The sequence below is a fragment of the Callorhinus ursinus genome, unplaced genomic scaffold (assembly GCF_003265705.2).
Source record: "Callorhinus ursinus isolate GAN/ISIS: 27379988/994484 unplaced genomic scaffold, GSC_fseal_2.0 scaffold2, whole genome shotgun sequence".
Classification (NCBI taxonomy): Eukaryota; Metazoa; Chordata; class Mammalia; order Carnivora; family Otariidae; genus Callorhinus; species Callorhinus ursinus.
In genome coordinates, this window is record NW_027397064.1 from 5,100,615 (window position 1) to 5,117,688 (window position 17,074).

Below are 17,074 nucleotides of genomic sequence, written 5' to 3' on the forward strand. Positions count from 1 at the left end.
AAATCGGAAATTTGCTCATGAAGTAGAATAATCTCCTCTTGCTCTATAAATCTTGTACGGCACATGATTGCATCACTGAATAGTTGTCGCTTAATGAAAATCTCCTTTTGTTATCGCAAGAGTTAATAGAAAATTGCTGTGATTGACTGTGGGTAAAAAATTAAATGCCATTTTCTAAATTTTGCGTTAATTGCTTTTTTGGATACATAGAGATATATATATATATTTTTTTTGCTTTTTATGAAAGACCTGGGAATGAAAAATACTTTTTGGTCCTTTTGCCTGTGCTACTAGAGAGTTTAGTCAGCCTAGATTGGAAATATTAAGATGTTGTGTGTCTTTGGATTACCATATGATTGCCTTAACTATACTGTAATAATTCACAAAGAAATTTCAAGAAATAATGTATATGAAGGCACATAATTATCAACTTTAACTTTTCATACATACATATTATAAATTGTATGTGTTGTTTGTATTTAGATTTCCACCACGAACTAGTTAGAACTCATTATTTTACAGTCCCTGTAATAGCCCCTCGGAGTAATGCTAGTGCACAAACACACAAAACTGAATGATTTCAACTTGTCAGATTTTAAGTGTTTTTTACTACAAGTAAATTATAATTCAAATGTAGTTATAGTAGAGTCGATAGACTCCTGTTTGCAAAATGCTCTCCTCTTAATTTTCATAAAAATACCTTTTAATCCTGGCTCAAAACAATTTTTTTCTTACAACTTCCTTAGTATATCTTAAGCCAGCCCTAGCAGAAGAGGAGAAGGAAGTGGGGTTTATGCTAGAGACTCCAGCCCTGCCCAGGACTGAGACAGAACTGATAGGCACCACACACTTACCAGTTCAGATGTGTTTTCGGTGGTTTGTTTTAGTTCCTGCTAAAATAGGCTTGATTATAGCTACAACGAACTTAAGGAAAATCCTGATGTATTTTAAGCCAAATTATAATTTGTTTTAGGGTAATTTTGTGTGATCAATTTCACAGTATCTGATTGGGAGGTCTATACCTTCACACATACAGTGTTTTAGGGAAAAGTTATCTGTTATTCCCAGTATGTTTAGGAGTTGGTGGTGTGTTCGTGAACCGCTGTGAAATTGTTTTTTCAATATTATAATCATGTGTATTTCAGGAAGACTTCTTAGATCTAACAGTAGCAGTAAAAAATGTGTCAGGTTTGGAAGATGCCCTCTGGACCATGTATGTAGAAGAGGAAATGTTTGACTGTGACAACTTATACCACTGTGGGACTTGTGACAGGCTGGTTAAAGCTGCCAAGGTAAGCCAGATACCTGCCTTCTCCCAGGGGCCCACTCAGTACTTGGTAGCATGAAGGTTTGCCAAGTGAAGTCAGCTTGTGTGAGAAAGTCTGGAAGCTACACATGAACCTCTTAATTGCAGCTAAGGATTGAAAAGACAGTTACTTTCTACATATGTCTGTATTTTAAATTTTTACAATCAAGAATTTTTTTAAGCTTTCAACCCAACAGGTCTCTCAACTTCTTTCTGTCCCAGGAAAAATTTATGTGTACTTCAGTGTTTCTTAAGTGTGCCTTTTTTTAAAATAAACTCCCCATATCCTTGCTTTTTGCAAACGAACATAAGGAGGAGGGCGATGGATTTTTGTTTCTGCCGAGAAGCTCATTGAGCTTTCCTTTCTTTGCTTACTACTGCGAAAACAGCTTCGTTTTCTGCACATGGAGTTGCTTTACAATATTGATAGGTACACCCTCCCTGATTAGCAAGTCTAATACGCCCCTTCTGCCTCCCCCAGTGGGGGTACTCATCTTGCTGATTAAAGGGCCTGACAGGGTACCTGTGGGTTTCTTACTCAGGGATGAGAGGAAGACAAGCCTTAGTAACTTAACTATTCCACTGCTGCTGGATGATGTGATGGGCTCTCCAGTCGGTGGTTAGTGGGCACTGGCTTGTAGGGCTCCCACAAAAGATGGGTCTTTGCAGCTACCTGTAACAGAAAGCACCGTTCCTAGAGCTGACAGTTACTGAATTTTCCAACAAACATAATGAGGACTGATTCATAGAACATACCATATTGATTTAGATCCTGGAGGTTGTAGGTGAGAATGTTAAAACAAAACAAAACAAAACAAAACAAAAAAACTCCATGCCTGTAGCTTTCACAATAGGATTGGAAACCAGGGTAATTTTACACTGTTTAATGTGTATTTCCATCCAACCTTTGCCTTTTTGTGACGCGCAAATAGGTTTATCTTTCGCTTATCAATTTTTCATTTCACCTTTGGTGTTTAAAGCTACGATCTAATAAATATAAAATTCAGAAGATGAAAAGTCTTGGAAGGATACTTAAACACATTCCTAATTTTGGTTGAACTTATTTGCACATTAGTAAAACAAGAACCTTTAGCTCAACAAAAGCAGTTCTTGGCATGTACTTTTTATGTTACTGGTTTAATTCTTTTTCAGTGGAAATTTTTTCATCTCAATACTTTTAAAATTGCACCCTAAATTTCCATTTGTTGTGTACCTAAATCAATGTAGGTTTTCTTATTCTGAGCGGACTTTTCTCAGCTGTAGTATAGAAGAAATACTTGGGTTTTTTAGATGTATATTTTTTTTAACATGTTGGAGAATCTGCCGTGTTACATTGCTGTTTTTTCACTTAACTTTTTTAACCCCCAATTTGTGGAATTGTTTTAAATTTCTTTTTAGGAATGTTAGATATTTATATGTAAGGATAATATTATAATTAAGGACAGCTTTATAGATGGAAAGGATTTTTTTTTGCCACTCCCTACCCAACATACCATTAGTGTTAAGGGGTTGGGAAGCTGATGACTTTTAAATAAAACGCAGCATCATCTAGCATTTTGTTTTAAAGCAAGGAAATAAAAAAAAACCTTTTTACCTGCTTTTAAGGACAGTCATTATAAAACCCCAATCAATGGGTCTTAACATTTGGGGAGTGAGAGCCTTTTGAAAGTCTAATGAAAACTGTGGATCTTCTCCCCATAAAAATACAAGTACGCAGACCATGTAATTTCAAGGGTTCACATCCACTGAAATAGGTCCATAGGTCCCAGGTGAAGAGCTCCAGTCCTTCAGTAAATAAAAGGACCGTGTGCGTGCTAGGCAAAGTGGAGGCACCGAGGAGGCCAGGACTCACACAGGGAAGGAGCAGTGTTAGAAGGGGGGGGCACCAGTTACAACACGCTTGTCGGATAGCTTTGATTATAGGATATCAATGCTAAAAACATGAACTTGGGTTGTAAATTTTTAGTTAACATAAATGAGCAGTATCACCTTTAGTTCCATAAAAGAGATGAATTCATATCAAGAGCTCACTTGAATCCAAGATGATGAATTTATGTGATTGAAGGATACGTTTCTCTTAAAACTGCATCACGGGTTGCTTTTTCATATCTTAAGAAACATTATGTATTCTTTTCTATAACTCTGCTTTTAAAACAACTGTAAAAATTTTTCTTTCAACAGTCGGCCAAATTACGTAAGCTGCCTCCCTTTCTTACTGTTTCATTATTAAGATTTAATTTTGATTTTGTGAAGCGTGAACGATACAAGGAAACTAGCTGTTACACGTTCCCTCTCCGGATCAATCTCAAGCCTTTTTGTGAACAGGTTTGAATTATTTTATTGTGAAATTCTTTCTTTTCTCCTCTCAAGATTGAGTCTTTTTTTGGTCTCATTTTCAGTTGGCTTATTGCAGAATCTTTTAACCTGGCACAGTTAATATTTTGAGTTGGGTAGTTCTTTGTTGTGGGGTCTGTATCTCCTGTGTTGTAGGGTTGGAAGCTGCCTCCCTGGCTTCTGCCTGCTAGATGACAGTAGCATCCCACCCTCCCACCCCACCCCCAGTGGTGACAAAAGTGTCCAGGCCTTACCAAGTGCCTGTGTCTCCTGGGGGAGAGCGTGGATAAAATCAGTCCCAGCTGAGAACTGCCGGTTTATTACAGTAGTTTTGAATTCCCAAAATACAGATTTGTTCTCAGTTCTTTTTATTAAACGCTCCTTGAAAAATCTTTGAAAAGAAAACTTAAGAACAAAATTAGAAATGACCCAACATTAGGAGAAATGACCATTAATTAGTACCTTGTTATTTAGATTTAGTTTACATGAGATGCAATAATGAATTACACGTCTAGAAAGTGAATAGGTGATTGGAACTTTGCTAGAATTCATAATCTTTGAGATACAGGAAGGAAAGTTTTGAAAACAAATTAATTATACAATGTACTTTATAAGCCATTTTAAAATATTTTCTATATAATCGCTGTACATGCCAAGATCAGAGTCATGAGACTGCTGCATTTCTTACTACAAATCATTATTTGTATGTTTATCAAGACCAGAAAGAACATTTATTAAGTAGCTATTGAGTTTCTTTGTATAAAAATTATATTTTCTTTATTCTTCCATTCGGATGGGCCGCCTTCTACTTCAAGCCTCATAGCTGAGCTTTTTGGGTTTTGTTTGATTGGCACATACAGAATGAACAGTTTTTCCAGAGTAAGTTAATATACCCCCCCATTTACTGCCTGAACAGAACAGTTTTTGGGGGCGCCCGGGCGGCTCAGTCGATTAAGCATCCGACTCTTGATCTCAGCTCGGGTCTTGATCTCAGGGTCACGAGCCCTTGCACTGGGCTCCGTGCTGGGCGTGAAGCCTACTTAACAACAACAACAATAATTTTTTTTCAGGATAACTGAGTTAATTCTTTTATAATTTTCCAGTTTTGTTGAGAAATAATTGACAGACATCACTGTACGTTTAAGGTGTACAGGATGATGGTTTGATTTACATATATTGCAAAATGACCACACTAGATTTAGTTAACATGTATCATCTCATATGGACAAATTTTAGCTCTTTAAAAAAGTAGTTTTGGGGCGCCTGGGTGGCTCAGTCGTTAAGCGTCTGTCTTCGGCTCAGGTCATGATCCCGGGGTCCTGGGATCGAGCCCCACATCGGGCTCCCTGCTCAGCGGGAAGCCTGCTTCTGCCTCTCCCACTCCCCCTGCTTGTGTTCCCTCTCTCGCTGTCTCTCTCTCTGTCAAATAAATAAAATCTTAAAAAAATTAAAAATAAAAAAAGTAGTTTGTCACATTATTTTAACATACTTTGAAATTACAAAATTGAAATAGGTGAACCATTGAGCACTAGCTAAGAAATTGACCATAATTTTACTTTTTTATTATTTATGAAAAAAATTGTCACTTTGCATCTTTGTTCATCTCTCTTTTGCCTGAACCAGACATTTTAAAAATACTGCTTACTTTAAAAGTACAAAAAAATAAGAGTACAATGTTTCAGGGAAATAAGTTTCTTCGATAATTGGCACCCTTCAAGTAGCATGTTCACATGCAAAGTATCTCAACCCAAAGTAGATTTTTTTTTTTTAATGCCAGTATAAGTGTTCATCAGTTGGGTCAGTCATAATTATAGAGCATGTTAATTATAGAAAAGATTGATCATAGAAGAAAGAACTTGTTCATCCCACTAAACTGCCTCTAAACAAACAGCTAGTATTCATAATTGCTTCATTCCTGTTCTGCGGAGCGCAATGTCAGGAGGGTGGTAGTGGATATGGCTCTGACTCTGAGGCCCATGTTGGAATATAGGACAAATTCAACAGCTAAAGAACACATTTCTGAAGCGGCATAGTAGGTATAAGACAAAGGTGGTTTTCTCTTGCTAAAACTATCGCAGATGCATTGGGGAGTGTGTTTTATTAGCACTTTGGCATACGTGATCTTAGCCAAAGTACATAAAAATAACATTTTGTGTGTTTTCATATTTAAGAGGCAGAATTTGCTTGGTTGTTGTGTGATTGGTATTAGATGAATGACAGTTTTCAATCTAAGAATTAAGAATGTTGAAATTTAAAGCCAATTACTCAAATTTATCTTAATTTACCCCTAAATAATGATATTAAACAGGTTTCTTATTTTAATAGTTGAAATTCTTTCTTCTCTTTGGTCATGTGTCTTTCCCATTTTACATAAACTCTCACTGTTTACGCTCTTTTTCCCACAGAGTGACTTGGATGACTTGGAGCATGTATATGATCTTTTCTCGGTTATTATACATAAAGGTGGTTGCTATGGAGGACATTACCACGTGTATATTAAAGATGTTGATCATCTGGGAAACTGGCAATCTCAGGTAAGCATAGCAATTAGTTCTAGTCTTACTGTTTTGGTGAGGATCATCTTTTGCCACGTATTATGTATATATTCACCCTCGGAAATTTTTATAGGCATGGAAAGTCAATACAGTTAGAAGTTTTAAATTTTTGTTTCTAACAGAAAAATAACCAGCATTGTAGGAACACCTTCTATAGATACTCTTCACCTGCATCCTTCAGTTGTTAACAATTTGCCAAGTCTGTGCAAACATACACACACAGTTAACATTATCTTATGAGTACTGAACCATCTGAAATTAAGCTGAAGACGTCAGATCCCTCTACCCCTAAGTACTTCCGTGTTTATCTCCTGAGAATAAGGTGTTTTAGATCAAAGTCGGAAACTTCCACATTCCACCGGTTGTCTCCTCAGATCCTTTATAGCATTTTCTTCCCCACTCTAGTGTCAACTGCAGGGTCCTGCATTATATTTAGTTAGCATATCTCTTAGATCTCCTGTAATCAATAACTGTCCCTCGGCTTCTCTTTGTCTTTTGTGGCACCAGCCAAAGATGATGAAGATTTTCCTCCTATACTGTCTTCTAAAGGTTTTATAGTTTTGCCTTTTACATTTAAAACTTCTCAGTCGTTCTGGAATGGTTTCCTATGAATGGGGTGTGATTTTTTTTCTTTTTTTAACCCGGTTGCCCATTACCATTTATTGAATAATCCAGTCTTTCCCCACCAGTCCACAGTGCCAGTTCTTTTATATCAATTGTTTATTTATGTATGAGTCCTTTGGGGCCCCTCTATTCTGTTTCATTGTTCCTTTTCTCTATTCTTAGGCCAATACCACATTGTTAGTTTCTGTAGCATTATAGCAGTCATGATATCTGGTAGGGCAAGTCTCCCTGTGTGGTGTTACTCTTCAGGAGTGTCTTGGCCTTTTATACTTCTGTGACCATTTCTAGAATCAGCTTGTCAGTATTCACACACACACAACACCCATTCTCAGAAGTAGTAGAATTTTGAACCTACATCTGTAAGTCAGATAAATCTTTTCATATTTTAGAGCTTCTTATTGAAAAAGCTTTGTAATTTTCTTAAGAATTTGCAGATGTTCTGAGGGAAAGCACCACCTGGACGTCTATTTCCAGTTATTTGCAACGGGAAGACTCAAAGTATGTTACACACCAACCCCAGCCTCTCAACCAGTTTTCTAACATGTACCTAAAACACAGTGAAATTTCCGCCTATAAGTTACAAATCATCGTGGGAGGATGTAGGATGCTTATGATGTCTTCCCGATTATCAGACAGGTGCTATTGTTAATCAGTAGTTGCACCACATATAGTAATACAGCTTCTCTGGGTGACACCAGTGTTCTAGATGCATGTTCTCCTTGGCATTGTTTGCTTTTCAGAACATCTGTCTGCATTTCTCATGCTCCGTCCATTGTATTTTGGTATTAAAAAGTATATGGATATTTAAAAAGTCAGACTTTTTATTTGGTATTTACCAGGGAGATGTTCTGTGGGGCTTTGTCTCAACTGTGTATTTTTTGGACTGTTTGTGGCTAGTGTATGAAATGCAGTTACTGTTAGTTTATTGATTTTACAAATCAGCCATCTTGCTAAACCCTCTTATGTTGCAGACATCTTTGGAGAAAGACTGTTTTGTTTCACCCTTTCCAGTCCTTGACCTTCCATTTCGTTCGGCCGAGAACGCCGTACAAGCATCACTCCCAAATGCTTATGCCACATTTGCCAAGACGCTGGTTTGTGGGACACATTCCCATTCAGACCAAGAGAAGGTCTCCTACCCTCATCTGGTCTCATTCGGCCCTCAAGGTTTCTGTGCTTAGTTGGAGCTGATTCCTATCATGCTGCCTGTCTTTGCTGCTTTCTTATTTCCAGGGTCCTGTAGTAGAGAGTTCGGGTTCTCTAGAGCAGCCTCCCCCCCCCAAACAATTATTTGAGCTTAATTTCACTTTCCCTAAAAAAATGATGTTGAAGGTTTTTCTCAGATGCCAATAATAAGCTTGTGAACAGGTCTAATAAATATTTATTATGTGGTTCATTTCTTTTCTTAGCTTTGCCCACCATAGTCTTGGCTTCTTTTTTCCAGGTATGCCTTCATCTGTGTAACCTTTTTTTCCAGTGTTGCCCTGTCTCTTCAGTCTGAGGAAGTGCTCCCGCTTTCCACCCTGGTTCAGCTTCCAGCTCAGGGCGTGCGCCTCCGCTCTCCTCAGCGCCGCTCCAGGTTTTGTTCAGCCACTGTCTGATTTCCGGCACTTTTAGAGGTGCTGAGGTTTAGCGTCAGTCTTTGACCCATCAAATATTTATTTGCAGTTTTATTTTCCATTTTATCGTTGAGGTCACTCACAGAGATAGCCTCGTACAGTGGTGAGGTCACGTGTCTCGAGCGGTGATTCTCTCTCCCGTGTCTTCCTTCTGGGTTGTGCTTCCTTGGACAGCTCTGCGCTTACGTGTGCACTTCCTCAGAATCCCTTTGCTCTTCCCTGGCATCGTCGGGCTCTTCTCCTGAGTCTGCTGTGTGACTTGAGAGGGCACACAGGCACTCTGTCGTTTGGTTTTGCTCTCCACACTGCTTCTCTGTTCCTGAAGCTTTGTTACATTAGCAAGGTCTTCCTCCAGGCTTGAAGAACAATCAGAAGATCGCTTTCCATTTGTGCTTTGTATTCCTCCTTGTTCATGCCTTCTGTGAAGCATCCCATTTGTTAAATTTTTTTCCTTATTGTGTTTTTCCAGAATCACTACTTTTTCATCCAGAGCTCTATGGTATTCAAATAATCAGTAGTGCTTTAAGAATTTCAACTTCAGTACATATACCTGCTGGACCCGGCCTGTCTTTTTATTACCATTATTCTGAGAGATTTCTTGTGCCCAGAGACCTAGGATTCCGTATGTTCTAATCATAGCCTGGTCTTGTTCTTTCTTCTTAGAGTTTGGCAATTCTTTCTTCCCTTTCAAGAAGCTGTTCCCTGCATGCATGGAGTTCTTTAGTGGGTACTGTATGCAAAGAAAACTTACATGACCAGTCAGACATAATTTTCCCTGGTTTTAAGGCAACATTTCAGGGGCTCCTGGCTGGCTCAGTCGGTAGAATGTGCAACTCTTGATCTCAGGGTGGTAAGTTTGAGCCCCGTTTTGGGGGTAGAATTTATTTTAAAAAACAATAAAAATAATAAAGGCAACATTTCTGTCTCTCTTTGTCTAGAAGATGATCCCTTTCTTCTAGTATGGAGGCCATTAACTATTCAAAATGTGACTCTAGATCTGGCTGTGAAAAGGAGCCTGATCTTTGCTTTCTGCTTCTTTAGCGACCTTTTGCTTCATCGATGGTTGAGTGACATTATCTTGCACATTTGAGGAAGTGGGTCAGAGAAGGCTTCACAACAGCTCCCGGTAGGCAGCCCGGAACTAGTTTCTACTGTCCCAGCAAGGCCAGGGTTGGACACTGGCAAAGTGGAGGAGGGCTGGGCCTCGCCTGTTTGTCACCTGTACCAGCATGTCAAATAGGGGGCAGTGCTGGCCTACCTCTCCCCTTCTACCATTTTTAAATCTCTTTTTCCTTAATCACGTCTTAAACATACTAAACGTGCTATTTTATTGGTCTGATAATTGCAGTATCTGAAGACTTTGTAGGTCTGATTTGGGTATCTGCTGATTCTTTTTTTTAAGATTTTATTTATTCCTCTGAGACACAAAGATACAGAGAGAGCGAGAGAGAGCATGAGCAGGGAGAGAGGCAGAGGGAGAGGGAGAAGCAGGCTCTCCCTGCTGAGCCAGGAGCCCGATGTGGGGCTTGATCCCAGGACCCCGGGATCGTGACCTGAGCCGAAGGCAGACGCTTAACCATCTGAGCCACCCAGGCGCCCCTGGATATCTGCTGATTCTACTTCCTTATGATCTGGTTATTTTAGACTGTAGCCTTGTTTGGTTGGTTTTTTAAGAATGTGATTTACTGGAGTAATTTGAGGACTGAGTTGAAAGTGCCTTCCTCCGAAAAAAGTGTTTATCTCTATCACATGCCTGGGGTCACTTCCAACCCTACTTTAAAATCAGATCCTGATTTAATGGTTTTAGAGCCATACAGCTAGTGTAAGTTTGGACCACAAACCCAAATGGGGACCTACTTGTGATTACAAATTATTAGAAATGTTTTTCTACCTTTATCTAATATCGAGGTCAAAGCAAGCGAGTTCCTCATTGTCCTTTATTGTGGGGTGTATTTTGTCTAGGTCATATTTGTACTGAGAAGGTAGGTAGCTCTTTCTAGCTGCCTGCTGAAATTTATCTTTGTGGTATAATTAAAAAGTATATACTTGGGGCGCTTGGGGTGGCTAAGTCAGTTAAGTGTCTGACTCATGATTTCAGCTCAGGTCATGATGTCATGGGTCGTGAGATTGAGCCCTGCGTCAGGCTCTGTGCTCAATGGGGAGGGAGTCTGCTTGAGATTCTTTCTCTCCATCTCCCTCTGCCCCTCTGAACCCGGCTCATGTGTACTCTTTCAATCTCTCTCTCTCTCTCTCAAATAAGTAAATCTTTAAAAAAAAAAAAAAAAGAAAAAAGTGTGTACTTGGTCTTTATCCCAGGTTCCTGGAATAGAGGTCCATGAAATTGCATGAGTGATAGGCATGTCTTTTGTTGTTCATAATGAACCCCTTTCAACCACACCTGAGTTCATGCTAATGGGATGACTCTTGGTGGGGCCTAGATCTCTTCAGAGTGAGGCCTGGTCACCAGAGGAAACAACCACATGAATAGAGCATTGGTGTTTTTAGCCTCAGCTCCTGATCTGTGGAGGGAAGAGGAGCTGGTGATTGAGTTCAGTCAGTCAGTCATGCCTACATGTTGAAACTTCAGTTAAAACTCTGAAGCAAGGTACGCCTGGGTGGCTGTTAGTTAAGTGTCTGCCTTCAGCTCAGGTCATGATCTCAGGATTCTGGGATTAAGCCCCATGTCGGGCACCCTGCTCGGCAGGGAGTCTGCTTCTCAAAACCTCTCCCTGTACCCCTGCTCGTGCGTGAGCTCGCGCTCTCTTTCTCTCTCAAATAAATAAAATCTTAAAAAAGAAAAAAAATTCAAACCAGGAGACTAAGGAGCTTCTGGATGGTGAACATGCAGGGAGGGTGGCCACCCTGACTCCATGGGGACAGAGGCTCCTGCCCTCAGGGCCCTTCCTGACCTCGTCCTGTGTACCTCTTCATCTGGCTGTTCATTTGTAGCCTTTGTACTAAACTATAGTTCTGTGTATAAGGTACTGAGCTCTGTGAGCCATTCCAGGAAATTATCAAACCTGAAGTGGGGATTGTAGGAACCGTAGAACTTGTAATCAGCCAGGCAGAAGTGCAGGTGGCCCGGGACCCCATTTGTGGCTGTTGTCTGATGTGGGGGCAGTCTTGTGGGACTGCATGAAGTTGGTATCAAAACTGAACTGAATTGTGACACCCAGATGGTGTCAGAGGGGCAGAGAACTGGTTGTTTGGAAAACCAGTGGTTCAACTCCATACTTTGGGGGGGTCCTTGGACTTTGTCTCTCAGACCTCATCCTGTATGAGCATCAGAGTGGAAGCTGTGTCAGCAAGGTGGGACAGCTGGAGGCCTCAACTCTGGATTTCCTCCCTGGGTTCCCATTTCACTTGTTCTCTGAGGATTTCCCTGATAGTCTCTTGGTAATTCAGTGTGTGTTTTAAAAAAAAGTGCCTTTGTTTGTTTTGTTGTGTTTACATCCAGCATTTTTAGTAATCTTTTAGTAGAATAGTTGTATTTAGTCTACCATTTTGTTTTGCTGTCTCTTTATTATTTTTGTCTCTTGTTATTAGGTCTGTTTGATTTATGGTTTTGTGTCAAATGAAAATACTTTTGCAAGATGGCATATATAAAAAAAATCAATGAGTAAAAATACCTTATTTTGACATGTTCCCTAATAACTTCATAGAGTGGGGTGCAAATTTGGATGATCAGGAAATAGAAGCAAGCACTAAGCTGCACTTGCCAGTGACACACAACATGTCAGGATTTGTAGGGTGCAGCTGAAGTGGTACCTACTGGGAACCTGTCAGGACCTACCATGTGTGTCTTGTGCTGGGAGTTATCTCATGGTCCCGTTCACAGATCATGCCAGAGAGATTAAATGACGTATCTGGGATTAGTCAACCAGAGCTGGAAATCAAAGCCAGGTCTGCAGAATTCCAAAGTATACATAAGTTATAACGATGTTTTTATCGTCATTTCTCCATTTTGAAACTTCCACAACATGAACATTTCTATTTTGTTAATTACCTTTTAAGGGATAAATTTTTATTGTTTTCCTTTCTAGGAGGAAAAAAGCAAACCAGATGTGAATTTAAAAGATCTCCAGAATGAAGAAGAGATTGACGATGATCCACTGATAATTCTGAAAGTGATCTTACTACAGGTAGAGAGAGAGTTTATATTTGTGTGTGTGTTTCAGATATGTACGCATATGTGTGAGAATTCATTGACAGAACTGATATCGGTACTATTTGTAGTCTTATTCCTTTGGGACGTTCTCTATTTTTACAGTTTGTTTATTGGGACACTTTCTGGTTATTAAAAAATTAATGTTGGTGGTAGAAAATTTGAGAGAAAAAAAACTGGGAAATATGTTAAAAGTATAAATAAACCAAGTACCCAATAGTTGATAACACTTTGATGTATATTCTTTGCATTCTGTCTTCTTTGTGTTTATGTACATATATTGGGATTGGGTTATAGGGTTTTGGGTATTACTGTCCTTTTAAATAGAAGTGGGATTTACCTAAATGTACGTATTATTTTTGGAATTTGCTGTCTTCCCATCTTATCCTTCTACTCTGTAGTTCCTGAGGTTATGCCCCCTTTTTCATTCCTAATATTGATACACCGATAATGCCTCAAGTATATGACTTTTTAACGTTTCCTTAGCGCTGTGTTGTAAAGGTGGTAAGTTCCTTGCATGTATTTATCCATTCTTGAAAAGACTTTCTTAACTCTTTACCATGGACCTCGGGTGAGTCCTTTAACCACCTTGGTCTGTGGCCACTGTATCAGTCTGCTGGGGCTGCCATAATAAAGGACCACAGACTGGGGGACTAAAAACAACAAATTTATTTTCCCCCAGTCGTGGAGGCTGGGAGTCCAAGATCAAGGTGCCAACAGGTTTGTTCTCTCCCGAGGCCTCTCCGTGGCTGGCAGATGGCCACCTCCTCGCTGTGTGCTCACATGGTCTTTCCTCTGTACCTATGCATCTCGAGGATCTCTGTGTGTCTTTTCTTCTTCCTATAAGGACTCCAGTCAGATTAGACTAGGACCCATCCTAATGACCTCATTTTTAACATCAACACTTCAGGCCCTATCCAAATAAAGTCAAAGTTGAAATCTTGAGGGTTAAGGAGTCAACATATGAATTGGCAGGGGGGTGGGGGATGGACACATTTCAGCCCAAAATAGTCGCTTCTTACTCCCTTTTAGAACTTGTTTATATTTGGAAACATTCAGAAGAGATACTGATAATCCACTTTTGCACTTAAATATTTCTTTTTTTTTTTTTAAAGGTTTTATTTATTTATTTGACAGCGAGAGAAGGAACACAAGCAGGGGGAGCGGGAGAGGGAGAAGCAGGCTTCCCGCGGAGCGGGGAGCCCGATGCGGGGCTCGATCCCAGGACCCCGGGATCGTGATCCGAGCCAAAGGCAGATGCTTAACGACTGAGACACCCAGGCGCACTTAAATATTTCTTGTAAAAATCCCACAAAATATCAGGAATTTACCCAATCTCAGAATACTCTTTGGATACTCTTTAAACGTTTAAACTTGGGGCGCCTGGGTGGCTTAGTCGTTGAACGTCCAACTCTTCATTTCAGCTCAGGCCATGATCTTAGGGTTGTGAGATGGAGCTCCACATCAGGCTCTGCCCTTAGCAGGGAGTCTGCTTAGGATTCTCTCTCTCCCTCTGCGCCTCCTCCCATTCATGCGTGCACATGCTCTCTCTCTCTTTCCCTAAAATAAGTCTTTAAAAATAAATAAATAAGCGTTTAAACTTTGGTGCAGGAATGCACAATTCAAGTTTTCTACACTGAGGCTTAATCTACTTTTTAAAAAAAATTTTTTATTTTGAAACAGTTATGGTTAATCCACTTACATGTTCGCTGTCTTAGGCCCATTTAATTGGATTTAATCCTGTTGGTCCCTTTGAACTCATAAATGTTACAGTTACATCTCATCACATTTTCTTAAATGATTGTTTCTTTCAAAAGGAGGAGAATAATGTAATTCCTGTTGATCAGCTGGGCCAGAAACTCTTGAAAAAGATAGGAACGTCTTGGAACAAGAAGTACAGAAAACAGTATGGACCACTGCGAAAGGTAATACATGACATCCGTACAGGAGGTCCTATGCCAGGAAATTTTATTATGATCCCTTTACATCGAAAATTTAGGTGAAAATAAAATCAGTATTTTTATTTAATGGTTAAAGTTCAATTAAGTTACTTATTAAGTGTTAAGTTATTAAGTAATTTATCATAGAATCAAGAAGGAGAAAAAGAGGGGAAAGGCTTGTAATACAACAGCAAAAAAATGTCATGAAGTTCATACCCTAAAGCTCATCATTTTCCTTATAGAAATGTCTTAAGGCGTTCCCACAATTTTCCCTTGATCTTTGTTTTACACGTAATCCTGTTAAATTTGGTGATCACGTTTCCTAAGCTGTGAGATTAGGTGCAAAAACAACACAGGTCGAACAACTTGACTGAAAACACACAGCAAACACAGCAACACTTAGTAAATATTTTTATTTACTTACAGAAGCAAGGAGCTTACACACTTCAGTAAGTATTTAAGTGCATCTTTTAATTAGACCACACTTCAGAAATGAGTGTTGCCTTAATGACTCTGAGTCCGCAGCATAGCTTTTAAGGTTTTCATTTAAAATGATTGGGTCACTGTCTCGGTATCTTAGTCTTAAGCGTGACATTAGCTGTGCAGGTTTTTTAAAAATATAAATACCCTTTATAAGTTTGAGGGAGTTAGCTTTTTTTAATTGTTGACTGATAGTTCATCTTGAATAGAGTTTGGATTTTATCAAATGCTGACTGTTTTTAAAGCCTTTATTCTGTTAATGTGGTGAATTCCATTGACCTTTTTAATGTTGAGCAACTCTTACATTTCTGAGATAAATCCCACTTGGTCATGAAATTTTAATGTATTGCTACATTCATTTGGCCCATATTTAGGATTTTTGTTTCTACATTTACCAGAGATATGAGTCTTTGGTTTTCTTTTTTCGTAATGTCTGTCAGATTTTAGTGTCAGGGTTGTATAGGACTCAGAAGTCGGGAAACACTCCTTTATATATTCTTGGGAAGAATTCTCTAAGACTGATTTTTTTTTTCTTAAATGTTTGGTGAAGCTACAGAGACCTGAAAATTTTTTTATTTTACTTTAATTCCAGTGTAGTTAACATACAGTGTCCTGTTAGTTTCAGCTGTACAACATAGGGACGCAGCAGTTCCGTATGTTACTCAGTGTTCATCCTGATAAGTCTCCTCTTCATCCCCTTCACCTGTTCCCCTGCCCCCCCACCCACCTCCCCCCTGGTGACCGTTAGTTTGCCCTCTCTAGTTAAGAGTCTGTTTCTTGGTTTGTCTTTTTTTTCCTTCATTTGTTTTGTTTCTTAAGTTCCACATATGAGTGAAATCATGGTGTTTGTCTTTAATCTGAGTGGCTTCTCTCTCTTAACCATAATACACAGCAGCTCCATCCATATTGTTGCAAATGGCGAGATTTCATTTTTTTTAATGGCTAAATAATATCCATTGTATGTAAATACCATATCTTGATCCATTCATCTGTTGACGGACGCTTGGGCTGCTTCCATATCTTGGCTATTTGTAAATAATGCTGCAGTAAACACGGGAGTGCATGTATCCCTTCAAATTAGTGTTTTTGTGTTCTTTGGGTAGATAGAGTAGTGTGATTACTGGATCGTAGGGTAGTTCTGTTTTTAACTTTTTGAGGACCCTCCATACTGTTTTCCGCAGTGGCTGCACCAGTGTGCATTCCCGCCAACAGTGCACCAGGGTGCCTTTTCCTCCACATCCTTGCCAGCACCTCTTGTTTCTTGTGGTTTTTATTTTAGCCGTTCTGACAGGTGTGAGGTGATAGCTCATTGTAGTTTTGATTTGCATTTCCCTGGTGATGAGTGATTTTGAGCATCTTTTCATGTCTGTTGGCCATCTGGATGTCTTCTTTAGGGAAATGTCTCTTCAGGTCTTCTGTCCATTTTATAATTGGATTATTTGATTTTTTTTGGTGTTGTATAGTTCTTTGTATATTTTGGATACTAAATCTTTATCGGTTATGTCATTTGTAAATATCTTCTCCTATTCAGTAGGTTGTCTTTTAGTTTTGTTGGTGGTTTCCTTTGCTATGCAGAAGCTTTTTGTTTTGAGGTAGTCCCAGTAGTTTATTTTTGCTTGTTTCCCTTGCCTCAGGAGACCTATCTAGAAGGATGTTGCTACGATCAGTGTCAGAGAAATCACGGTGCTTGTGCTCTCTTCTAGGATTTTTATGATTTCAGGTCTCACAATTAGGTCCTTAATCCATTTTGAGTTTATTTTTGTGTGTGGCATAAGAAAGCGATCCAGTTTCGTATTTACCACAAAGATACAAATGTAGGGATCCGAAGGGGTACGTGCACCCCGATGTTTATAGCAGCAATGTCCACAATAGCCAAACTGTGGAAAGAGCCAAGATGTCCATCGACAGATGAATGGATAAAGAAGATGTGGTATATATACACAATGGAATATTATGCAGCCATCAAAAGGAATGAGATCTTGCCATTTGCAACGACGTGGATGGAACTGGAGGGTGTTATGCTGAGGGAAATAAGTCAATCAGAGAAAGAC

The 17,074-nt window shown here is 39.4% G+C and overlaps 1 protein-coding gene across 9 annotated transcripts in view; it reads left to right on the forward strand.

Moving 5' to 3' along the window:
* USP40 (ubiquitin specific peptidase 40) overlaps window positions 1-17,074 on the forward strand; it is a 77,388-nt gene that overhangs the window by 8,708 nt on the left and 51,606 nt on the right. For 8 of the 9 annotated variants that reach the window (XR_003211641.2, XM_025889276.2, XM_025889269.2 and 5 more), the window contains 5 exons: window positions 1,146-1,292; window positions 3,488-3,631; window positions 6,046-6,174; window positions 12,482-12,580; window positions 14,421-14,528. Coding sequence is in view for 8 of the 9 variants with exons in the window: in XM_025889276.2 (XP_025745061.1) it covers window positions 1,146-1,292; window positions 3,488-3,631; window positions 6,046-6,174; window positions 12,482-12,580; window positions 14,421-14,528 (627 nt within the window). In the remaining variant the exon portion in view is untranslated. The remainder of the gene's footprint in view (window positions 1-1,145; window positions 1,293-3,487; window positions 3,632-6,045; window positions 6,175-12,481; window positions 12,581-14,420; window positions 14,529-17,074) is intronic. The other variant, XM_073876943.1, reaches the window with a different exon arrangement.